The sequence below is a fragment of the Canis lupus genome, chromosome 2, assembly GCF_011100685.1.
Source record: "Canis lupus familiaris isolate Mischka breed German Shepherd chromosome 2, alternate assembly UU_Cfam_GSD_1.0, whole genome shotgun sequence".
Classification (NCBI taxonomy): Eukaryota; Metazoa; Chordata; class Mammalia; order Carnivora; family Canidae; genus Canis; species Canis lupus.
Genome location: NC_049223.1, coordinates 47,203,288 through 47,230,414, shown reverse-complemented (window position 1 = coordinate 47,230,414; position 27,127 = coordinate 47,203,288). Strand labels below are relative to the sequence as shown.

At 37.7% G+C, this 27,127-nt stretch overlaps 1 protein-coding gene and 1 pseudogene across 1 annotated transcript in view; both read right to left on the bottom strand.

Annotated features, from left to right (window-relative positions):
- The window catches only part of ZSWIM6 (zinc finger SWIM-type containing 6), a 194,087-nt gene that overhangs the window by 20,085 nt on the left and 146,875 nt on the right, over positions 1–27,127 (bottom strand). Inside the window, exon 5 of the mRNA XM_038530694.1 lies at positions 4,244–4,423. Coding sequence (XP_038386622.1) covers positions 4,244–4,423 — 180 coding nt within the window. The remainder of the gene's footprint in view (positions 1–4,243; positions 4,424–27,127) is intronic.
- Positions 11,671–12,591, bottom strand: LOC102151996 (annotated as a pseudogene).

Below are 27,127 nucleotides of genomic sequence, written 5' to 3'. Positions count from 1 at the left end.
TCATACCATTCTGTGGCCAGATGTTCATGAGCACACCCACACACACTATCCTGCACCCCCTAAGCAGAAGGATGAAGGGTGAATATTCTCATGTCCTAAAGTACTAAGGAGGCAAATCAGCCCAAAGAGCCACCATCCACTCACTTGTTTTATCAAACACAAACACTCTGCAGCCATCAAAGCTAAGGTTAAAGGCATCCTGCAAAAAGAAGTGTCAAGTCTAGTTTCCATGCCAAATACACTCAGAGGAGGCACTCGGCACAAAAATCACATGAAAACTCACTGCTCCCCACTTCTGAGGTGCTGTGGTGGGCTGCCCTGATGGGATCAACAGCTCTCACAAACACTATGCAAGAGATGCGACACCAGCCATGGAACCTTTCAGGAAGATGCAATCAGCCTTTAAAGATATGCAGAAGGGTTGTGCTTTTGGTTGTATTTTTTAACTATATTGTGCGGTTTTGCACAATTAAAACTATTATGCTTCTTGGGATATAATGATTAAATGCCACTTTATATCCCAAAGGGCATAAATGCATATATTTAACATTTCACAAAGCCACACAACATAGCTACAAAACAAACCAGCGCACTTACCTTGCCCCTACAGGCTGCCTCCTGACTCCTGTGCAGGTTCCATGACTGGTGTGATGTCCCCAGCATAGTGTATGCCGGGGCATCACAAAAGAGCAGAAGCATACACTCCGAAGAGGATTCAAGTTTCAGGACCTGACGGAGAAAAGAAATGTTTGGGGAATAAAGAATATTCTCATCCCAACTCCTGGGATTATTCAGTTCTTGTGGATAACAGGGTTCAAATACTGTAACTACAATCCCACCCCTTGGGTCTCCACTCCAGACTTACCTTCAACTGTGGCACAAACCTTAGCGAGCCTCAATTGAAAAATCAGGGTAACAAACTATGCTTATTTATGTGTATTTTCTGTTGCTCAAGTATTATCCCTCACTGTACTGAGGCCTAACTCAATGAGAAGCAAACTGGAGCCTTGGCTAGGCAAAGGCAAAAAGGGAATCTTAAAACCCAAAAAACAACCAAAATGAGAACTCTGGGAATTTGTCAAGTGCAACTCCTCTAATTCTGTAGAAGGAACTGAAAACCAAGAGAAGTGACATAACTTGCCAAGGTCACATGGCCAGGCAATGGCAGTGAAAATCAAGACATAAATATCCACACTCTAAATTCAGCTATTTCAGCTGTTGTGAAAGGCTTTGAGAGGTCTTTAACAGATAAGAGACATTACTCCAGCTTGGCTTCAGGTCAACTTAGATATCTGTATTTGAATGGGAGACATATCAAAATGTATGACAGCATGATTAGAGAGGCATGGATCTCTTATGGCCCTTGCCTAGTACACAGAGGAGCACACCTTGCAAACAGGAGGAGTGACCCTACATTTAAGGGCCTTTGAATCTATCAGGGCTTTTTGCTGAGCAAAGATAGTCCTACCTGACAAGAAACTGGTTCCATTACCTCTCACTGTCATTTGTTAAAATATTCCCAAGTTCAAATTTTACACATTTTAAGTGGCTCTGTCATTTCCGAAACAGAACTTAAAACTAAAAGGAGACCTTGAAAAAGCATCTTAGTATTATGCATGTATTTAAAAAATTAGAGTTCTACCTCTCAATTTGGCTCACTGTGGTAATCAATAATAAAAAAGTAAGTGGTAGACCATGACTCCATTTGAAAAAAAAAGCAAAACCCTTAACTTCTCACATGTTTGTATGTAACTGTAGGAGCAAAGAGAAGGTGTAGGAATACACCACACTTTGAATGGTGGTTAGCTACATAAGATCAATAAAACCAATTCTAACAACAACAAAAAAGGCTAAGTATTCTAGCTCCTCTGAATAGAAAAAAAAAAAAGAAAACAAGGCTAAATACTAATGAAATAATAACTAAATGAAAATGTAAGATATAGTCTCTAATAACATGGGAAATAAAGATCATGTACATAGACAATGATTAACGAAGATACACAAAATTTGATTAGCATTGAAATTATAGTCAATTTTTTTTACATGTTTGTAGGTTTGTGGGTTTTTTTAATTTTTGCAACAAGATGAAAAATGAAAATTTTTTTGGAGACTTTTGCATCAAGATGGAAAAAAACCCCAAATTTTCAAAATGATACATATACAAATTTATTTTTAAAATCTTGAATAAAGTAGGTATAATATTAATACATGCTGATAAAAGAAAATTTGGGAAATTCAGAAATATAAAAAGGGAGAAACTAATAGCTCTTTTATCAAAAAATTAAAATAAAAAAATTGGCTATCATTCTGGCATATGTAAAAAAAACCCTACTCTTTCAGAGTGTAGATTTTAATGTTGCTGTTGTTGTTAATTAACTCTAACAAATAACCTTAGCAAAGACAAGGCCTGATTCCCCCTAAATATTCACTCCAATGTGCCAACACAACCAATTCTGCCCACGGCCTACGTCATGTACACACTCTACCCAGCTGCAATGTGTGGCAGCTGGGCTCTGCTGGCTACCGCAGACTCTCCCCTACCAAGCCTACTCAGTACTCCAGCAGAAGTACTGCAGGCTAAACATCAGAGTCCCTCTGTAGAGATATCTCTTCTGCTGGAGGATGTGGATATTCTGCTAAAGACAGGAACCCTGGTGCCTTCAGGCCCAACAGTGAGAAATGTTGCCCTTAGAATGGATTTTGACTTCTATGCTTAGACCAAACCATACACAAAATAACCTGTTTCATCTGGAGTCTAGACCACTTTCTTAAAGGCTCTCCAAAGCCTATGGAATATTTATGTTTAATCAAAGGGAAAGTGACCAGATGCAAAGTAAAATAAACTGTAAAATGTTAGGATGGCAGTACCAAAAAGCAGGTGGGAGTGAAACTTCCAAATATAGTTAAGGAAAAGGAGATTAAAGTAATTACCTATGTATAGGGAAACACTTTCCTAGCAATGGAAGAAAATAAATGTTGAATTGTTGAACTTGAAAATCCTAAGCTTCTGGAAGAAAACTGGGATAAACTAATTTTCTTCGAAATTATTAAACAAAATGATCACGGGCAATAAAAATACTAAATTCCCAAGACATATATTTCCAGACAAAGCAAGGCCAGATAATCAACTTTTCCAAGTCCTAAAACTTCTTTTTGATTAGACAAATCCCTGTGGAGTAATACATCTCATTTTCTTTCTTTGTAGGGATTGAAAACACTATTCTAACATTCATACTCAACACAATGTCCGACTCACTCTAGTAATACCAACTCCATACAGGGCCAGCCTATACAGAATGAAAATCTCTGTTCTGGATCCTTTCAGTGTAATGTAACTCCCACCTTACATGGATCACAACGTTCAAGTCGGTCAAATCCCCCACAGCATCCTTCCCCCTGAACCCCAAAAAGTACAAAGACACATAAATAATGACATGAAAAAGTGAATGAAAATTTTATTTGTAAGACTTAAGTTCCTTAAGGACTTGGTTCTGAAAGAGAGGATAAAATAGTATAGTAGCTGGAAAGGAAAATGAGGCCAAGGAAAGATTTGGTTTTTTTTGAAGATGAGAAGAACTTGAGCTAAATAGGTAGGCCCAACAGAAAAGGAGAAGCTGGAGAAAAACAGCATAAGAGGACATATGGAAATGTCTGAGAGCATCTCTCAGCTGTCCCCAAGACTGGCGAGCACTACTAGCTTATAGTAGGTGGGAACAAGTATGCTGAACAATCCTTTACAATAAAGAATTTTCCTACTCCAAAAGCCAACAGCATCCCATGCCCCTCCAGCACAGTCATAAACATTTACTTGCTTTATTTTAAAACTAACAATTTTTAACTGATCAAATTACACAGTAACTCAAATACAAATTGGGTTGCACCAACAGCGATAAAAACACACAGTTTTCAAGCCTCTCGATATTTATTTTTTTTACAAGGTAATATATTACCACCCTATTCCATGACTTTTTACATTATTTCCCAAAGTAAATAATTAATAGGGAATTTTGACACATACTAATACATAAAAGTATAATATCCATCTGTATCCTAATATGAAAACACACACACAAAGGATCAGGTAAAAATTAAAAATACATACGTTCATATTCAAAACATCAAGTCCTTAAATTGTACTAAGTTCTAGTGGGCAAAATAATTTTCCTACATATAAGTTATTATTATAGGCATATATCTACAATTAAGCAACTACAAAGTGGGCAGAATATTACTGCAGTCTCACCTTGGTTGGCATTTGCACCCTGAGGCAAAGCATTGGTTAAGTTGGGTAATTCACTGCCATGATTTCCATCTTCCCATGGACAGACATCAACACTGTTCCACTTTTTCAGCTGTTTTAGCCAACTGGCCTTCTGCTCCAATTTGCAGTGGGGGTTTAAAACTATACACATCCACAGAGCACCTAATTTAAAGGGAGGAGGGAAGTCAATTTCAAAAATTAGAAAAATTTCCAATTCTAATAACTTAATGATACATTTTAAATGCTTTCAGAATGGACCCAGGTCTATCATTTTTACAACTCAATTCTCTCCTTATTTAATTCAAGCCATAAATCTCATACAGAGTTTGATGGAAGGACCACAGAGTCCAAATTTCAACCAAAGATCCAAACACTGTTGCACATAAAGATGAAAGATATTTCAAAGGCCAACTATAATCATCTCCCTACTTATGTGACATTTTGAACAAAAATGTCAATAAAGAATACAACCCTACAGTCCAATTTGCCACTTTAATGTACAAACAGGTTTTATATATTTATATATGAAAGCTGCAACAAACCACTCTAAATGGTTCTTCAATGCAAAAACTAAACTTACATTTTTACAATAAAATCATAAAGGTATACAATGGACACAAATAGTTTCCTAGTCTTCTTATAAGCTTTCCAAACTTTAGTATGTCTTTAAATTCGTATGCATATCTGCATATCAAATAATTTGCATATTTATATATCAATAAATCTTTTCAAACCAAAATTCACTTAAACATATTTCTCTAAATGATTTAACCAGAAACTGATCTTATAAGTGAAATCAGTAAATTTATGTCTTTATGTGAATGAAATCATGAAACAATCAAAATTTCACTTGTTTTTCAAAGGAAAAGCTATAATGAATTTAGATAGTATAGCTCAAAAAAAAATAGTATAGCTCATAATTTGAATAAAGTACTGATAAAAATTATCATTCCTTTCTACATTCTTCAAAGAGATAGCTAATTCAAACAATTATTTCACAAGTCCTAAAATTTCAAGTTTTACTTTATTAATTTCTGGTATTTCAGACCCATTCACAAAACTTTTTCTTTGAAAAGGTACGTGTATCTGTGTCTATTTTAATCAACTGTGTTAGCCAAGTGAAAAACAAAGACAGAAATGAACAGTTTGTTCTGTCCAAAAGAGATGCTTTACATTCTTCCACATTTAAAATTAACAAGCTTCCCAAGTATCCATCAATAGATCAATGAATAAAGATGTGGCGTGTACTGACGGACACACACACTTACACACACAGTGGAATACTATTCAGCCATAAAAATGAAATATTGCCATTTGCAACAATACAGATGGAGCTAGACATTATAAATGCTAAGTGAAATTAAGTCAGTCAGAGAAAGACAGTATAAGGTATTTAACCTTATGATTTCACTAATGTGTGCAATTTAAGAAACAAAACAAAGGAAAAAAGGGGAGGAAGAAACTTAAAAACAGATTCTTAACTATAAAGAATAAACTGATTGGTTACCAGCGGGGAGGTAGGTTGGAAGATGGATAAAACAATGATGGGGATTAAAGAGTACACTTACAATGATGGGCGCTGAGTAATGTACAGAATTGTTGAATCACCATATTGTACATCTGAAACTAACATAACACTGTATGTTAACTATGTTGGAATTAAAATTAAAAACTTAGGATCCCTGGGTGGCTCAGCAGTTTAGCGCCTGCCTTTGGCCCAGGGCATGATCCTGGAGACCCAGGATCAAGTCCCACATAAGGCTCCTTGCATGGCGCCTGCTTCTCCCTCTGCCTGTGTCTCTGCTTCTCTCCCTCTTTCTGTGTCTCTCATGAATAAATAAAATCTTTTAAAAAATTAAATTAAATTAAAAACTTAATAAAACCAGCAATAAAATTAGCAATTATAAATAAAATTAGCAATTATAAAATTCTTCTATTATAGAATCTGACGTTTTAAGGATCAAGTAACTTTTACCAATAGAAAATAAAAATTGCCACAACTGACTTAAGCCACAGATATTTAAAAATTACATTTCTTTATTTTAAAATGCCAATTAAAAACAAAATGTGGTCAGTTAAAATGAAATAAACCCACTAAATTTCTCTCTCCCCATGAATACAAAAAGCAGCAATCTAAGTACTCTACAAAGTAAATAAAGGCAAGCAGACTGGAGAAATAAAAGTTTAAGAAGTAAGCTATATCAGGCTGATTTCCTGTTACTTTTCCCCCGTCTTTTGTCTCCTGGCTTGGACAGAAGATTAGTGCCATTAGGAAAACTCTGTAGAGGGCACATACAACAAAAACTTAAGAGAAATCTCATCTAGTTGGTGAGAAAACTGAGAAAAGGGGCCCTCCTCCTACTCAGGAGTTGGAGAGGTAGATCCCTAAATACTATCTATCAACAGGCCCAAGTCCTGTGGACCAGAAAGACCAAAGGCAGCAGCAGAGCCAAAGCTTTGAAAACTATGGATATCGTCATCCAAAGAAGGTGAAACAGAACTCATGGTCTTAATCTACCCCAGTTGTTGATTGTATGCTTTAAAAACAATAACAAGGGACGCCTGGGTGGCTCAGCGGTTGAGCGGCTGCCTCCCTCTCAGGGCATGATCCTGGGGTTCTGGGATTGAGTCCCACATCGGGCTCCCTGCATGGAGCCTAGTTATCCCTCTGCCTGTGTGTGTCTCTGCTCTCTCTGTGTGTCTCTAGTACATGAATAAATAAAATCTTTAAAAAACAAAACAAAACAATTCTCCAGAGGATTTTAATAAGATCCAGACTTTCAGGGGGTGCCTGGGTGACTCAGTCAGTTAAATGTATGCCTTCAGTTAGGTTCATGATCCCAGGATCCTGGGATAGAGTTCCAAGTGGGGCTCCCTGCTCAGTGGGAAGCCCGCTTCTCCCTCTCCCCCTTACCCCAGCCACTCCTCTCTGTCTCTTTGGTAGCTCTCTCTCTCAAATAAATAAAATCTTTGAAAAAAAAAAAAAAAAAGACCCAGACTTTCACAGCACAGTATTCAAAATGTCAAGGATCCAAAAGTACTTGGCTTACAAAGAAACAGGGAAATGTGATCAATTCTCAAAGGAAGAAAACAATCAACAGATGCCAACTAAAATGAACCAGATGTTAGAATTATAAATCAGAAACTTTATTTTAACTATGCTCCATGAGATGAAGGTAAACACTAATGAAAGGAGTAAAACACAAACTATAAAAAGAACTAAATGGAAACTTTAGAACTGAAAAAAAAAATGTCTGAAATAAGAAATTCACTAGATGGGATATCGGTGGCAAAAGGGATATGAGAAAGGGAAAAGTTAGTGAATGTGAATATAATAATGGTCTCATCTTAACAAAGAAAACCTTAAAGACAAGTGGGAAATTATCAAAAGGTATAACATTTGTGTCAGTAGAGTCCCAGGAGATGAGGCATAGATACAGAAAAATGTGGAAGAAATAATGACTGAAATTTTCAAATTTGGAAAAATATATGAATTTTATAGAAGCAGTTCAGCCAACCACAAAAAGGGTAAATTCAAAGAAAGCCATGCCTCCCCGCAAAAAAGAAAGCCATGCCCCAAAATCTCATAATCAAAGCACTGAAAACCAAAGATAGAGTAACAAAATCTTGAAAGCAAATAATAAAAAAAATCATACATAGAATGACTCAAATAATTCGATATTTCTCCTCACAAATCACAGACAACAGAGGACACTGGAACAATATTTTCAAAGTGTTGAAAGAAACTGAAGTGTCAACACAAAATTCTATATCCAGCAAAAATATTGCTCAGGATTGATGGTGAAATAAAGGGTTCTCACATCAGGGAAAAGTAAAGTATTTGTTGCCAAAGAGATCTGTTCTAGAAGAAATGCTAAAGGTAGTTCTGCATGCTAAAGAAAAATAATACCACAGGGAAACTGGGAAACATAGGAATAAAAGAAGAGCAATAGAAATGATAAATACCTGACTACGTATAACAAAATGTTTCTGTCCTTTTAAGTTATTTAAAATAAATATGACTATTGAAAATAGCAATTTGAACATTGCCTTGTGGCATTTTAAATGTATGTAGATGTAATACACATAAAAACTGTAACATAAAGAAGGGAGAGTAAAAGGACCTATAAGATTTTAGACTCTACATTCTATTTAAAGTGGGAAAATATCAACTCAAAGTAGACTGGTTAAAGTTATGTATGTTTAATACTAAAACCATTAAAATGATACAAAGAGATACAAATACAAAAGACAATAAAAGTTTTTTTTTAATTAATTAATTAATTTATTTATTTATGATAGTCACAGAGAGAGAGAGAGAGGCAGAGACATAGGCAGAGGGAGAAGCAGGCTCCATGCACCGGGAGCCTGACGTGGGATTTGATCCCGGGTCTCCAGGATCGCGCCCTGGGCCAAAGTCAGGCGCTAAACCGCTGCGCCACCCAGGGATCCCTACAAAAGACAATAGATTAAATAAAATACTAAAAAAAGCTAGAACAATGCAAAGAAGAGAAAGCATTAAAGGAACAAAGGAAAAAAAGGGGATAAACAGAAAACAAGTAATTAAATGGTAGAGTTAAATTCAACTACATCAATAACCATATTAAATGTAAATGGTCTAAACACAGAAATTTAAAAAGATGGTAAAATCAGATTAAAAAGCAAGACCCAACTCTATGCTATAAGCGAGCTACTTTAAATATAAGGATATAGATGGATTAGATGGAAAAGGATGGAAAAAAGATATACTATGCAAACACTTACAAAATAAAGCTGAAGTAGCAATATTAATATCAGACAAAGTAGACTTGTGAACAAGGAATATTTATTTCAGATAAGGTGAGACATAATAGGATAAAAGGGTCAGTTCTCCAAAAACACATGAGAATCCTACATGAGTAAAGCTAAACCTAACATTAAGACTTCAAAATATATAAAGTATTTAGCTTAATGGAGAAATAGACAAATTCATATTTATATTTAGAAACTTTAATACTCCTTTTCAATAACTAATAAAACAAGTACAAAGAAAATTAACAAGGATGAAGAATAACTAAACACTATCAACCAATTTAGCTTCACTGATGTTTATAGAATATTTCACCTACCATTACTAGAAAAAATAAAACAAAATACTACTCTTTTTAAAATGCACAAAGAACATTCACCAAGATAGCCTGCATTCTAGGCCATGAAACAAACTTTGACAAATTTGAAAGAACTGAAGTCATGCAAGGTATATTCTCTAATATGACAGAATTAAACCAGAAATCAGTAACAGAAAATAAATAACACTTATAAATAACTCATGACTAAAAGAGGAAGCGATAAGAAAAATCTGTACTGAATTAAATTACAAATAAAATACATCAAAAATTGTGATCTATAGCTAAAAAGAGTTCAGAGGGAAATGTAGAGTATTAAATACTTATACTGGAAAGGAAGAAAAGACTCATAGCACTAATCTAGATATCTACCTTAAGAAACTAGAAAGAGAAGGAGAAATCAAAGCCTGCAAATAGAAGGAAGGATATAACTTGAATTGAACACTGCCCACCCCTCAAATTCTATGAAACCAAAAGTTGGTTCTTTAAAAAGATTAATAAAATCAATAAAGCTACAATCAGAATAAAAAGAAAGACAAACTATCAGTATCAGGAATAAAAGAGGGCACATCATAATAGGTCCCAGAGAGGCATTAAAAGGCTCATAATGGAATTCTATGAACAACTTTATGCCTATAAATTCTACTAACTGGATAAAAGAAATCAATTCCTTAAAAAAATCAAAAATCATCAAAGTTCACTCAAGAAGCAATAACTTGAATAGTAATAAATTTATTAAAGAAATTAAATCTGTAATTAAAAATCTCTAACAATGCAGGTTCAGAGGTTTCCCTGGAAAATTCTACCAAACATTTAAGAAAGAATACCAATTCTACACAATATCCTCCTGCAAACAGAGAAAGGAATGGCTTCCAACTTATTTTAAGAGGCCAACACTACCTTGATACCAAAACCAAAGATATTACAATAAATACAAATCAATATCCCTCATGAACATAGGAGTAAAACACCTCAACAAAATATTAGACAATATAATTAAGAAATATACAAAAAGGAAAATAAACCACAACTAAGTACAGTTTTTCCCAGGAAAGCAAGGTTGGTTTGACATTTAAAAAAAAAAAAATCAATCAGTGTAAATCACTATATTAACAGATTAAGGAAAAAATCAAAAACATGACCATTTCAACAGATGCAGAAAAAGTAATTTTAATTTTCTTCAACAGAAAAAGTAAATGACAAAATTCAACTTTACTTCATAATAAATAAAACTCGCAGCAAAACAGAAGATCACTTAGCCTGATAAAGGCATCTGTGAAAGAAATCCTACATTAACATCATAATTGAAAAAGACTGAACGTTTTTCCTGAAATCTAAACAAGGCAAAGATGTCTGCTCTTACCTCTAGTATTCAACATCACACTGGGAGAGAGAGAATCTTTAAGCAGGCTCCACACCCAGCATGGAGCCTGATGCAAGGCCCCAATCTCGGGACCCTGAGATCATGACCTGAGCCGTAATCAAGAGTTAGACACATAACTGAGTTAAGGTGCCTCTACAGCAGCTTTATTCATAAATGCAGAAGACTGGAAACAATCTGAATGTCTTTCAACTGATGGACAGATAAATTGGCACATTGGTACAACTTATAACTACTCAGCAATAAGAAACAAATCCCTGATGTACACATAACATCTCAAATGGATTATACTAAATGAAGGAAACCAGAATCAAAAGAATATGTATAGGTATACATACATACACTCTCATTACTTATAGGACATTTTAGAAAAGGTAAAACCTAAGGGACTGATAACCAATGCAAGGGATTAAGGGTTAGCAATGGAAATGACACACAGGGACAGTATGAGGGAATTTTTGGAGGTGATGTAACTGTTTCATATGTTGATTGCAGTTATTGTTACAGGAATCTATTCATTTGTCCAAACTCAAAACTGTACAGCAAAATATTTAGACAATATGTATTTTTAATAATTATAATAGACATTTATTTAAAGTAATACATTCACAGTTCAAAGAGTTCTTTTTTTAAATATTTTATTTATTTATTCACAAGAGACAGAGAGAGAGAGGCAGAGACACAGGCAGAGGGAGAAGCAGGCTCCATGCGGAGAGCCTGATGTGGGACTCGATCCCGTCTCCAGGGTCACACCCTGGGCTGAAGGTGGCACTAAACCACTGAGCCACCCGGGCTGTCCAGTTCAAAGAGTTCTCTAGTTGTTCATTTCAGGTTTAACCAACTTTATAAAAATACTCTGAGGACAGGTGAAACCAGAGATTTCAACTACACGATTCTTTTTTTTTTAAACATGATTCTTTCTTTGCTCATTTTTTGCTCTCTCCTTTTTCCCACCTAACCTCTTTCAGGTATCATTCAAGGTAGAATTTATCCTCACATTCTGTCCATTGCTCGTTAGGGAAAACCTGCTGCCTCATGGTCAGTTGCAGTGCTCTCTTAATGTAAATCATCCTATCATTATAAAGATTCTTAGGAAGTCTTCTTATGGCTTCTTTTACACCATCATTTTCACATATTGTATCATCTTACATTAACCCCACAGTTTATTGAACACTGCAGCACTATAATACCATTTTTGAATATCCCTGGGGCCCTATCTGGATGCTGCAATGGCAAGCCTGCTCTCCATGATGATCCAAGAACCACAAGTGTATGTATTTTTATATTATTTATAGCAATATTTTACAGTACAGTAAGAATCTTACTGTATGTAAAGTCTAAAGCAAACTGCTGCTACATAATATCTGTATCAAACAATACTGTCTACTGGTACTCCAAAGATTTAAGCGAGTATTCTTTCTACAGAAATCCTCTAACAAGCCAAAGGACATTGCATAAATGACCACCTTATTAATCCTAGGCCTTTCCTATGCCCAGAAACAGGAAAATGAGCTTCAAATGAAACATGACCACACACTGTTGCAAAGCAAGGGACAAATCCAAATGGTTCCTAAAGAACCTGAAATTAATAGCCTTTTCCATGGAATCCCATTAGAAAATGGGATATAACTTTACCATGTTTTAGGTTGTGGATGGTTACCCTAACATGAAAAAAGTTACATACAAGTAATTAAATAAAAGCTATACATTGGATCAAAAATTGCCATTGATACTTAAGAGGCTACACTGAACTAAAAAAATTTCCAAATCATCAAATTATCTTTTTAAAAAGTAAAATCATAATAGCCAACAGTTAATGCTTAAAAATTAAGAATACTTCAAAGGCACCTGGGTGGTGCAGTTAAGTGTCCAACTCTTGGTTTTAGCTCAGGGTCATGAAATGGAGCCCTGAGTCAGTGTGTATGTACTCTGCTTAAGACTCTTTCCCTTTCTCTCTGACCCTCCCCCCACTTTATTTCTCACTCTCTAATAAATAATCTTTTTAAAAAAGAACATTTTCTGTTTCTCTTCTAAGATGTTTTTAATCGTATATTTCTACTAATCTTAAATGAATACTTTATCAGACAAAACTAAAATCAAGAGGTTGCCCTGCAAGATGTGCTGTGACTAGTAGCTTCATTATCAGGTCATGATCCCCGGGTCCTGAGAGCAAGCCCAGCATTGGGATCCACACTGGGCATGGAGCCTGCTTAAAGCTCCCCGTCCCCATCTCCCTTCTGCTGTCTCTCTCTCCCTTTCTAAGAAAGAAGAAGGAAAGGAAAGAAGAAGGAAAGAAGAAGGAAAGGAAAGGAAAGGAAAGGAAAGGAAAGGAAAGGAAAGGAAAGGAAAGGAAAGGGAAAAAGGAAAAAAGGAAAAAGGAAAAAGGAAAAAGGAAAGGAAAGGAAAGGAAAGGGGGAAAAAGGAAAAAGGAAAAAGGAAAAAGGAAAAAGGAAAAAGGAAAAAGGAAAGGAAGGAAAAGAAGGAAAGGAAAGGGGAAAAGTGAAAAGGAAAAAGGAAAGGAAAAAGGGAAGGCCCCCAAAGGAAGTCCCCTGCCCCCCCGTCCCTTCCCCCTCCCCCCTCCCCCCCCCCCCCTTCCAGAAGTCGCTCCCTTCCTCCCTTCCCCTTCCCCCTTCCCTTCCCTTCCCCCCCCACCCGAAGGACTCGCTAGAGAGGCCTCTCTTCCTCTCTCCTCTCCTCCCGCTCTCCTCTCCCTCCTCTCCTGCCCTCTCCTCCCTCCCCTCCCTCTCATGAAAAAAAATCAAAGAAGGGACAGGAAGGGAAGGGAAGGGAAAAGATGAGGAAAAAAAATCAAATAGAGATTATAGTCCTTAAAAGCAAAATCCTAAATATTCTTGGAAACTTTAAATAATGATTTCTATGATTTGAGGAAAAAAGAGATCCATCCTAGATTTTCATGCTTACATTTCTCTAATTAGAAAATCTCCATTTTGTAGAATGAAAAGAATTTTTAAAGCCAAGCCTTTATTAATTTGCCTATAACATTCTTTTATTGCTCACCTCCCCAAAGAGAGGTTTCATCCTGAAAGGATGTTCTTAATGTTAGATTCAAGTTCAGAGCTATAATAGATATGGTCTTTTATCTTAACAGTCACCACTACAAAAGCTGTAATTAGCCTTAATAACCAAATTAACCAAATTGAGTAAGTCATTCTCCAAATTTTATTAATTCAGAGTCCCACTTTGGGCATTTATTTTCTTTCCCTCCAACACATGCCTGAAACATTTGTAGTTTTAAAAATAAAGCTCTTTGATAATTAAACACTTCATTCTGCTGTCCGTCAGAAATATTAACCCTTGTAAGGACTCAACCAAAAATACTATACAGAACTTAGGGAGAACTCAGCCTTTCTAGCACTTACCAGAGGACCTGACATCTATAAAGGTATTACTGGTTCTTTCACAAAGGACACTTAATTATTTGCTATGAATTACAATGAAACAAATTCAATACTTTTAAATTGCTTTCCTAGCTTCAATACCTCAAAGTGTATAAAGGCAATTATCAAATCACTGGTGTGTGCATCATTCAGTTTCTGAATTATCCACATCACATTTCAGCTCTGGTCCAGCTTTTTCTCCACCATCCAGCACGCTCTTTACTCTTCTTTCCACTCTACCACCTAATCTGCACACCGTGATTTCTATCAAAAAGATGCCCTGTAACAACATACAAGCCAAAGTACACCAAAACTAGAAAGGCAACTTCCCTGAGAAGAAGAAAAAGATGGGGGAAAAAAAAGCATTCTTTGGCACAAGGCAAACAGTTCCAATCCACTCAGTAGTCTTAAACCTGTTCACATCCTATAACTGACCAAAGAGTGAGCGAATGTGGGCAGACTCACACTGAGGCAGAAGGCAAATCACCACAAAGGCCTTTTTGGTTACTTCTGCACTTCTCCAGTAACAGTGTCAGTGGACAAGCACCCCATATTCCCAGAAAATGGGAGTAACAAGAATTAATGAATTCTACATGCCCCGAGAGACTATCTTTTCCCTCAAACATTTAGGTGTACAAAGCCGTTACCACTTTGCCCCACCTCACATACCCACTGTTTTACATTTCCAACTGGAAGGAATGTTTGATCAACTAGCTCTGATCTGGAAAGGACAAGATATGCCCCAGGCTAGCCCACTTAGTGTCTCTGAGGTGGCAGTTCTCTATTTAAACAATAGGGATGATAATTCCTACCTACCTCGTAGGGCTGTTTAGACTTAAGATTATACATACAGATAGCTGTTTGAAAACTGCAGAGTTTACTCAGATCCAAAAGGTACACTCCCAGCAAACCTCTGTGTAGAGGACTTTGAAATTGAGTACATGTAGACTCAAAGGGTAGAACAGGACTGGAGGGCTCAGATTGCAAGTGATTCTGTGAATACCCTTACAAGTATTTTATATTTAATAAACCAATTAAGAAAACATATTAAATTAAGCAAAATATCAGTGACATTAAATGCTTAAGTTAGTAATAATGGGTTCCTGTAAATTAATGTCCACTTGCTGTGTGATTTTAGCAGGAAACCTCTTTTAGTTTCTCCTTTTCCCTTGGTTTCAACAATCAGCTTTTAAATGTTTTGTTTCCCGGTAGGCATTTTCTCTCCAGCCTGCCAGGCCCCAAGGGGGCCCACAAGGCCACTTAGAAGTCTGAGATGCTTTGGGTAATTTTGTCCTCATCTACTGTCACAAAGGTGGCATTTTTCAAACTCATCCCTATCCCTCCATTTTTGCTGCCCACAGGAACTTCATGCCAGGGGATGGACAAAGAGTGTGGTGCTGAAGCCTGTGCATACTGTTCCTTTTAGCAACTCTTCCTTAGCATCTCTGTCAAAACTTCTAGCTACCACCCCATCCACTCTGCCTTCCTTTTATATTTTCAATGCCTAGGGTTCCGCAGTCTTCCACAGGAACACAAAATTAAGTTACCTGATCTCAAGTTCTTTTTATCGGAGAAAAAAAACCCTGAAGTCAAACCAGGTGAAATTTGGTATAATGAGAACATGAAGGTAAGGAAGAACTACTGTTTAAAAAAAAAAAAAATCATTAAAAATGGGAGATGCAGGGGTGCTTGGGTGACTCCGTTGGTTAAGCGTTCTACTCTTGATCTCAAGGTCACAAGTTCAAGTCCTGTGTTGTGCTCCATGAAGCACGTGGAACCTATTTTTAAAAAAAATGGAGCTGCAGAATATGCAAGATCATGCTACATTGTTTATTAATAACCATTCAATTTGGACAAATATCTAACTCAATCCAACATTAGAGAAAAACTGAAAAACAGAACTTCATTTTCACACATTGTTACATCCTATACTCTAAGAGAAATTTAGCATTTGGAAAAATAAATAACCACGAGAAGCATGAATGAAGTATTATCAGATAGATAACCACTATTCTGGTTATCTATGACCTATGTTAAAATCTACCCTAAATTTACTGGCTTTAATACAGAATGTATCACTGGATCCCATGATTCTGCAGGGGAGAAGCTCTCCTCTTAACTTTCTCCCTGCCTCAACACGGCCCCTCCAGAGGGACAGTATGGGCTTTCTCAGAGCTTGGTAGCTTCAGGACAGCCAGACCACTTACAGGGAAACTCAGATAAAAACCTTCCACAAGACAGGAAGTGAACCTGCTAGTCTAGTCATTTAATGCCTGGGCCCAGAAACTGGCCTAGCATCTATTGTGCCATGTTCTGTTGGTCAAACATTTTTTAAAAATTGACAAGATGAGGGGAATCCCTGGGTGGCTCAGCGGTTTGGCGCCTGCCCTTGGCCCAGGGGCAATCCTGGAGTCCCAGGATTGAGTCCCACGTCGGGCTCCTGGCATGGAGCCTGCTTCTCCCTCTGCCTGTGTCTCTGCCTCTCTCTCTCTCTCTCTCTCTCTCTCTCTCTCTCTCTCTCTCTCCCCCCCTGTCTGAATAAATAAATCTTAAAAAAAAAAAATTGACAAGATGAAAAAACAAAGACCCCAAGTCTAAACAAAGGGAGTAGCAAAGGATGTGTGGCCATCTTTAATCTACTACAATTACCAAGAAAAATTATAAATCTGCTAGATTACAAAATGGAAAACTAAAGTAAGTACTTATGAGTATTAAGTAAATACTAACCATTAAAGTAAATAGTAATGAGCATGAGAATGTTGTTAGTTAAGCTAACCAGACCCAGATAAGCCACTGAACACATGAGAAGAGCTGCCAAAAAGAATAAAGCCAAAAACAAAAAAGTCATGAAAACTTAACAACATAAAAGGTATCCCAACACACAGTGCAATATTAGGTGCTGGTTTGTATGCTAATTTTTTATTCCTTCAAGGAAAAACCTAACAATATCAGGTTACACATGTTGGGTTTCTAATTAGAGTCTACGTTTAAAATTTTTAAATGTCTGTCTTTAGGGTACAAATCACTCTATCTAGTTTAGCGAACATACTTCTAAAAGTGAATGGCACCTTTACTTATCCACCTGAGAGTAAATGCTGCCATTTATTGAATATTCATCTCACACTAACCTTATACTATGTATTTTACACATACAATCAATCACATTTCACCTCACGAAAACTCGCTGTACAGAAAAGTAAACTGAGGTCCAGAGAAAAGAAGAAAGGTATTGTGATGGGAGCCAGACTCACAGTCCCCAAAAACCAACATTCTCAACACTCAGGTATCTAGCCTCTGCCTATCTATATGGTCAAAAAGAACTTCTGTACGTTAGGATCCGTATGTGCAGCTGTGCATATATAAATTCCAAGATTAGTCACTTCTGTCTCTTGACAGAATCATCATTCCATTCCTCATGTTTTAGCAATATAATACAAAGGGACACAGCTAAGAAACCCTGTACTTTTATTTAACCTTGTATTCTGTATGTACTTAGAACAGGTCTCTCCCACGTAAAGAAAGCATCTCCAGCAAAAACTTAAAAAGAGCCTAATTAAACCGAAGAAAATTACACTTTTTAAGACTGACAGTCACAGCAAACAAGTCATTTCACTGTAGATTAAAACAACAGGTAAACAATCAAAAGCTCACCTTATAATTCAAGACTGATTATTCAATGTGGAAGAAATCTTTTCTCTGAAACTATGATGTACTATAAGGTCTGCTAGAATAGAGTTGCATCAGCATTTCCAGGATAATGCTCTTGCGTGTGACTGAGTCTGCTCTTTGCCTGCAGGGCGTACTGCTGTGTGGAGCATTAGGATTTGTGACTGAATAAATCGGCTGGCCATTCTCTAGTGCCAAGCCCCCCACCCCCCCCACCCCATCAGTGATGCTTGTTTTTCATGTCCTTTTTACTTCACAGGTTTTTGTTAATATGTAAATCACTTCAGTAATTAAAACAAAAGGTGCACATTTTCCATAAAAGACACTTTGGAGTTTTTGACAGATGTGGCTCTTCTCCCTATTTTCCAGAAGACACAGTGTGTATAATGCTAACAGGGAGAGAGCACAGGCACAGTGGCAAGTGAGGGGTAGGAGGCTGAGAAGCAAGGCAACCAGCACCTGCTCTAATGGTGAGAATGAAAAAAGTGATTCCCTTTTCCCTCTGTCTCAAAGGCAGAGAATGAAGACTATTTCATAGCTTAATTCCTACTTCTTAACATCATGTTTATTCTTATGAAATAGTCACAGACGAAGCAGAACAATCACTTGTGGTATTTCCCAGGGTTCCATAGTTATAAAACAATTCATAATATTTATCATATTTATTTTTGTTCTCAGAGGCTATTATGAGAGGCTAGAATTTCATGCATGATCCAATTAACTAATTATACTTATTTAGAGGCCATGAAATGCCTAATTGCAGTCACAAATAGGAGATCACTGGTATAATTAGTTGTGCTAGCAACTACAGTCACAAAATTTCTTGGGTCAGACCACACAAAAACTGTGACCCTAATTAAGAGTATTGTTCTCAGCACAATTCAGTCTTAATATGTTAGTCACCCGTGTTTGAAAAATAAGTTCAACTCATGAAAATGTTCTCCTTACTTTAATAAATCTGGTGTGCTAGTTCCTAATTCACTAATAAAACATTTCTGGGAAAATTTCAAAATAATGCCTCAGGTACACTGTATAGAGAAAACTTTTGAGATCATTTAAGTTAAGCAGGGCAATAAGCAGAAGGGCACAGAACTGATTATCATTTGACCAGGCTCTGTGAAAAGACAGAAGGAAATAACCATCTTTTTTGCTGTCAAAAAAGAAAATAAAGCACAGATATTCCAAAACACCTAATGGGTATCCTGGACAATGTTCCCTTCCAGCAAACCTGTGGCCCTCAACTAATACGCAGTCTTCCCGTTCCATTCAATTTGTCGGTGCTTTCGGGTCAACATGCAAAATTCACCAAAAATAGCCTAACTTTACTGGGAATCTGGTTCTGTGGGAATGACCAGAGCCAGCACTCCCACCATTCACCATCCTCCTTTCTGAGGGAGGGAGGAAAGACAGAAAAAATCAGAAAGAGAGTAAGCCACAATGACAGACCTCTTATTTTGATACACAAGAAGGGCAGCCAGTGTCGGTGAGGGGAAGGAATGTGAACCGTGGGAACCTGCAGAGCACACCTTCAGTGGGCTCTGCACTGTCTGCTTCACCAAGCCGCCTCCATGAACACTTTTATGATTTGTCCAACACTCCAAGTTTATATAAATCTATTCCTGAAGACTCCTTAGGTCTTCATGATGTCTTTCTCTGATAAGCTTTCCCCTGGGCCCACTTTCCCAACATAGGCAAAAGACTAGTAGAATGAGAAAGAAAGTGTTATGCATTATCTCATCATCTTATTTTAGGCCTTAAGAACTTAAGAATCCACATTGTAGGGACGCCTGGGTGGCTCGGCGGTTGAGCGTCTGCCTTTGGCCCAGGGTGTGATCCTGGAGACCCGGGAAGTCCCACATCGGGTTCCCTGCATGAGGCCTGCTTCTCCCTCTGCCTGTGTCTCTGCCTCTCTCTCTCTCTCTGTGTCTCTCTCATGAACAAATAAATAAAATCTTTAAAAAAAAAAAAAAAAAAAAAAAAAGAATCCACATTGTAGTCATCTTAGAGATAAGGAAACTATGGTTCTCTCTAAGATAAGGGTCTGTCCAGGGCCACACAGTTGGCAAATATGAGAATCAGAATCCATACTTAAGACCATCTGACTCCAATAAACCTGTTCTTTATATTCCAGTTGAGGGCTCTGAAAACTGAAATAGCCCAGGAGAGTTTATATCTGTTTGCCCCTTTGAGAAAGCACGCTTGGTTAGGTGTCTCACATTTGAATAGATGTTATAAACTGACACAGAATGGTGACTGTGAATATGAAATGTATTAGATCTATCCTCAAATTTTTCTGAAACAAGTCCTACAGTATATAACTTCATTTCTTCAGCTGTCTTAGGCAGTGTTGGGCCGCTTTTTACTTTTCCCTTTCTCATTTTGTTTCCTAACTAAACAATGCTTACCATAAGGCACTGTAAACAGCAGGTTATTGTTAATTTACCTGCTGTTCTGTTAAGATACTCTACTGTCCACCAGCCATACTTATGGGTAAGTAGGACAACAACCTGCCCTTCATTTAACCATGGAGAACACTAAGGATAAAAGATCATCAGGAGCCCTAACAAAAAATAATCATATTTACTAATGGTTATGATTATGGAATACTGATGAATATACTTTAGCACTACAGTTGTATAAGAATCCTGAGAAAAAAAAGGATTGCAGTATTTGGTCATAAAGAACAGTAATTGTATTCATAAGAACAGTTTCTTAATGCACTGACTTTTCCATGGAGTTGAGAAAGAATCTGTGAAGGGTGCTGAGTTTCTTGGAGAACAGAATGTTTCATTTTGCTCTAATTCATTCTATTACTGAATTAAACTTTGATGTATTGGTCTTGACAAGTGCTTCATGCTGATTGTATTGTGTATGATAGTATAATCACTCCCCATGCATTTCCCACTGGCTGGCTGATTAATGCAATAGATTACCTGCAGCATGGATGGCAAGGGGGAATCATTGCCCTTCTGTACTCTAAACTGTTTGTATTTCTGTGTGTGTGTGTGTGTGTGCGTGTGTGTGTGTGTGTGTGTACGAGCACGCACGCGTGCATGCGCCCAGGCAAGCATTTAGATATACATAGGCACCCATGAATATCCATCATGGGTGGAGAAGGCGGGACAAGCCAGAAGGGGAAAAGAAAACTGAAGGCACAGTGAAGATTATAGCCTTTCAAACACTGTTTTTAGTACACCAAAAATACTCACTTCTTAAGGCTTCTAGATAGGTGTTTAACATTACACTTCAATTATTTATTATTTTATTTACAAATATCTTACTGACCAACTACATACCAGGCACATTATTTTCCACCTGTACAGGAACACTAACTTTAAAAAGTTTCAATTTCAGTATTCTAATTAATGGACAATAAGGGAAAGGAGGGTGAGATTGAACACTAATATAGGGATGGAAAAAGGATAGCTCTGGAACTAGTTCCAATGCCCCTGAAAAGACAGCAACTGACAAGATTACTAAGGGAATGGTTTAAATGATTCCAAAACAAACAAACAAAAAATCTCTCAGACTAGTTAGTCTATTTAGGACTCTAGTGTTTAGCAAAGAGCATCTTCTGTGTATGCTCAATATGTATGGTGAATAGGTTCCTAAATACATTAATGTCATCTTTATTTTTTTTAATAGTTTATTTACTTATTCATGAGAATACACAGAGAGGAGAGAGAGAGGCAGACACACAGGCAGTGGGAGAAGCAGGCTCCATGCAGGGAGCCCGAATTGGGACTCGATCCCAGGTCTCCAGGATCACGCCCTGGGCTGAAGGCGGTGCTAAACCACTGGGCCACCCGGGCTGCCCTAATGTCATCTTTAAATGTCTGTCAGGGAGGGGCGGGTGTCAGACTTTTGTGGTCTTGGCAACATTTTGAAAGCCTTCCTCCTAACAGGATTTTCCTCCATTTCCAAGCTTATATTCGACTCAAATGCCCTGTTTACAGTCCTCCCATCCAACCTCCTCAGCCCATGTTCATCCACAAAGAGAGACTGTAGCTTCCAATAAGCCATTTAAAGGTGGTTTGACAACTAAGTCTGATTCTTAATTGATGAATTCTTACTCTCTCCTCTAGGTTTGCCCAAGCAAATTTTGAAATTTACTAAGATACCCCAAAATAAAAGGGGTTGACAAGCACCACATAGGGTCAAGAAGGTAGAGCTGGTCATAGTTCAAATTCATAGAGATTTGAATTCCTATGTCAAAGACTATCTTTGCAACAGGAAACACAGAGAGTTGGGTGAGTTAGCCATATTTCAGACAATTACTATCACTACTCCCAGTTATTTGTTTCTAGATCAGAACCTAAGAAAAATAGCCTAGAACCCAGTCATGACTCATCCAAGCAATTTAATGGTAGAAGGCACCTGTATTTTACTAGACAGTATACTATTCTCATTCCAAGCTGGAATTTTTAAACACTAATAAAACAATGTTATGCAATTGTTACATAAGCTTATAGCAGCCTCACAAAAATTCACCTGCTATAAATCATTTACCAGCGCCTGCCTTCTCCTTAAAATAAAAGAGAAAATTATTTATAATAATAAAAAAGTCATTCTTTAGTAGACCTCTGAGTGGCTACTTAAAAGCCTATTGAATATAGTCACAATCAAAAATGCATTTTTAATCTCAGAATCCTTTGTTCTAGAGAAATCTTAACAGAAAGCCTATGTGTCAAGTGGTGAAAGTCACTCTGTTGGGACTCAGAGGACTTGCCTCCCTCTCCACACTCTCTTCCTCCCTCTCCTGCCTCAGGGGCTCTATGAGGCACTGCTGAACACCCCCTGTCTAGGAAACACCCATTAATCATTTTCCTGGGTTCCCCTGCCCCCTCATTAACCCACCTAAGCTTGAATCAACTACAAAAACATTTATAAAGCCCCTTGCTCCATATGACACAAAGAACAGCCTAAGTGGCTGCTTCGGTCCTCCCTCAGCTTCCACTTCTTTCAGTCTAGCTCTTGGCATCTCCGATTCCCCACGAAGCCCCTGGGAATCTCATATGGCTTAAATGAGGCTTCTCAGACCTCGTTAATTTTTGTATGCTGCCACTTTAGGGTAAGAAATGGTGAGAGGAAATTATCCCCAGCCTGTCTTCCTTCATTCTCTCTCTCTCACTTCCCACCACTCTAGTGTGATGGTGCTCTCTAGAGATCCACAATCTAGCAAGGAGACCGCTCCCTCTCCCAACCACATTTCCCTTTGGTGGCAGTTTCTTGAGGGCAAGTACAATACTAACTCTTAGGAAACAGGAAGAGAACTTTTCTAAAACTGTTGGCAGGAAGAAAAGGATACTTTACACCAATGCTCTGACACTCCTAGTAGCCACTAATGTGAGAAGAGGATTACTACACAGTAGTAATGATGAGTAATGAGTCCACAGTGGACTCATCTTTTATAAACAAAGATAACAAAAAAGAATGGAAAAAAATGGATTCCAAATCCATTCTTGGTACAAATAATGCTACCAGCATACTACATATACAATATAGGACACTAACATGTAGTACACAATGAGCCATAAGGCATCTTAACTCCAACCCAATCCCTGTGATCTATATTTAGAATAAAGTTTTGATAAAAATACACAAGGGGGTAATCTCCAAGTGTTGTTACATATTATCCAATTGTACACCTAAATAACTAAGAGAATGACTATCATTAGGAATCTCCAATTGGTTAGATAATAGGATCAAATGGTCTGTAAAGATCTCTTAATCTTGCAAATCTACCACTTTCTGCTAATATTTAACATTTTTTCTCTTTATTTCCACTTTTTCCCATAAATGGGTACTGAATGGATAATTCAACCCCAGCAGTGGCACTCAAGAGAAGGATATACTGCACAGGAAGTAAAGAAATATGCAATCTCTCTTTTGGTTAACTTCTGATCCTTAACTAGAAATGAACTCTGCCTACTTAAAGAAACAGAGAACAAACCCCTCTTCCCATCCCTACAGTAGAGCTGAACCCAAAGGCCTCTGACCAACGAACACAGAAGTCTCGTTTTAAGAGACAGAAAGCAATAAGACCATACAACAGCAAAAGAAACAGGCCCAGGTAATGAGGGTGGAGTCAACGACAGGCGTCCTGAGAACACGGCTGGACAGAAGCAAAGCCTCCTGAGCAATACAACAGACAAAACCTCCATATTTAGAGGGAGCTCTCAATAATAAGAAGAAACCACAGACTGAAACAGGAATGTGCAACCCCATTCCAGAGCAGGCGAGGCCAGCCCAACCCAGCCCAAGTGCAGGAGGCTTACAGAGCTACAGACCATAGATATAAACGTGTTGACAACTGTGTTATCATTAGGGCCTGGTATAGGCCAGGACAAAGACCTTGACCTAAGGGTCTCGCTGGCTCCTTAGCAAAGGAACCTGGAAAATGAAATGAAAACTTGACCCTAACCCATATTCAGTATGTACTACACGTATTTTGTGATAAGTTTTTTTTTTTTTTTTAAATGTACGATTGTCACAGAGAGAGAGAGAGGCAGAGACACAGGCAGAGGGAGAAGCAGGCTCCATGCACCGGGAGCCCGACGTGGGACTTGATCTCGGGTCTCCAGGATCACGCCCTGGGCCAAAGGCAGGCGCCAAACCACTGCGCCACCCAGGGATCCCTATTTTGTGCTAAGTTTAACTTTATTATGACAGTTCTTAATCGTATGTATTTGGCTCTTCTACATTAATGTGTGTGTTTTTTTTTTTTTTTAGACTGAAGTTAGAGAGTCTTTAGAAACCCAGATGAGCAACTAGACTAGGGAAGCTATGCTGACTACTACAATTAGACCTGCAGGACCATGGGTGGGCAGACCAGGCCCTGTAGCTTTTACAGGGCTTACTGTCATCCAGGTGAGCTTCACCTTGCCCCCGCTCTGCCCTGAGCAGAGACCCCATTAGCGGAAAGGCAAATTAAAGCAAGTGAGGATGGAGTCCAGTTTGGTGGTTGTGTCTTTGAAGTCACTGACCTGTGATTAAATTCCTGCTCTGCTGCTGTGACCTCAGGCAAGTTCTCTAGTCTCTCTAAGGTCCAGTTTACTCAGCTATAAAATTTGGGCTAATAATTATACCTATTTCACTGGATTAAGAATAAAAATATAATACATGCATCAAGAGCTTAGCACAGTGCCTGATAAAGAAGTGCTGACATTTATGTCATCCTTCCTAGCTGGACTAAAATGGAAAAAAAAAAAGACAAATCTAGATCCTATGTTTACTCTCCTTCCTCTGAAGTAACAACAAAGGAAAGTAAAACTGGACTGAAAATCTTGAAGATGACATTGGTGATAATGAATTTGAACCCTTTAGAGCCTTCTCCCACTAAATTCATCCCTGTCTTGGTTCATGCTATTCCTTCTCACTGGTTTTTCCCTACAACTCACCTCCATGAACATCTTGTAAAAAACCATGTTAAATTCCATCTGTACAAGTATTTGTAACAATTATGTGATAAATAACACTATCAAAGTGCTCCTAGTTCATTCATGCCTATTCTAATTTCTGTCTCTTGATGGTTCAATCTCTCTGCTCCCTCTCTACTACAAGAACCATTACCAACAGTAAAATCAAACACTTAATACATCTATTCCTCTGGACACTGAAAACACTTAATATGTACTGAGACAGAAACCAACCATAATAAAACTTCTGGAAAGAAGGGTTAATGGAAGGCACTGAAGTGGTTTAAGTGGTAAAACCATATTCTCCTTAAGCCCAGGGAAGACAAACTGATAGGTGAGAAGTAATCCCTAACATGTGATTCATTATTCGTTAGGTTTACATAGTACACTTAGAGCTACACAGAAGTTTCCAACTCTGTGCCTGACATCATTTTGCTGCAAGGGGGCTCTAGGAATTGCTGTTTTCTCCATGGCACTAGCAAAGAGAACACTACTTATATGGCAAACTACACTGGAATGCTTCCTAGCTCTCACCGAAAAGCAGTTACTTGTTAGCCATTCCTAACCACCATCAGCTTCAAACTCTGGAAAGCATGGATTTGAATTTATCATATAAACTGAGTAGGGGCTCAATACCATAGGTGAAATTACTTAGCCTACTATGTTGGGAGGTATCAGGTGGCATTCTCTGGAAATTTCTCCACAATGACCTCCAAAGCACAGTCTTTGGAATCTTATTTCTGAATGTGCACAAAAGCCCTTATAAATGACTTAGAGCATCATTTTAAATGTGTGACTTAAGCATAGGATTCAAGAGTAATGACAGTGGGTACAGAAGAGGCCCACAGAGATGCACACTTGTATCACAGGTGTAGACAGGTTAGTATTCTGAGTACATGGAGTAGGTAATTTTTAGTATTTGCAGTAAATTTGGTCTCAGTGGATGGAATGGTGGATGAGCTAAGTTTAAATTCTCTATTGCTGAACAAAGATTTATTGTGTACCTTGAATCTGTATACCCAATCTATCTAGCACCTTACAAGGAATATTATAGCTGTTGCCTAGTAACAGTGGTCAAACTAACCTTACAATGGAATTCAAAATAGAAAGAAAGTACTTTTTATTTTTAAGATTTTAAGTAATCTCTACACCCAACGTGCGGCTCAAATTCACAACCCAGAGATCAAGAAGAGTCACATGTTCCACCAACTGAGCCAGCCTGATGCCCCCATACCAAAACCTTTGAAAATAATTCTGAGAGATAACCACTCAAAGCAGCAAGGTTCTTGCAATGGGAATCCAGACTCTCCCTAAAACAAAAACAGATCTTACATGCTAGAAATAGAAAGCACATGACTCAGCTCCGAGAGGAAGTATTTAAATTTTAGGGAAAAAAGCACATTATGTAATACCTGAAAATGAAAATTTAAGAATTTTTCCCTATGATAAATCTGTAATTAAATCTTATTTAACTGTTTCCTCTAATGACATCCATTTTAATTAGGTTTTAATGGACTGGCAGCCACAACCTATAGTTTTATGAAGCAAAGTAAAATTACAGTCTAGGAAGACATTTAAGGAAAGAAACCTATCAACACAGATGAGAGGTTACAATATATCCCCTCATCCCTAAAGACCCCCATGGTAATTAAGTGTGCTGAACAGACAGCCATTAGGGCTAACAGTAGGTGTGCTCACCACCAATCAGCACTGGGTTATTCTTTGAAATCTAAGGGTTATTGCTGTGATCTGCTTTCTAGAATATTTGCAATGTCATAGAATAAAAGAATGCAACTGAAGAGATGTGGGTTCTATAGCTCTACCAAATATGCAGCTTCTATCACTATTTCTGTCTTAAGATTTTAATGTATACATTTCCTTACAGCTGATCATGATAC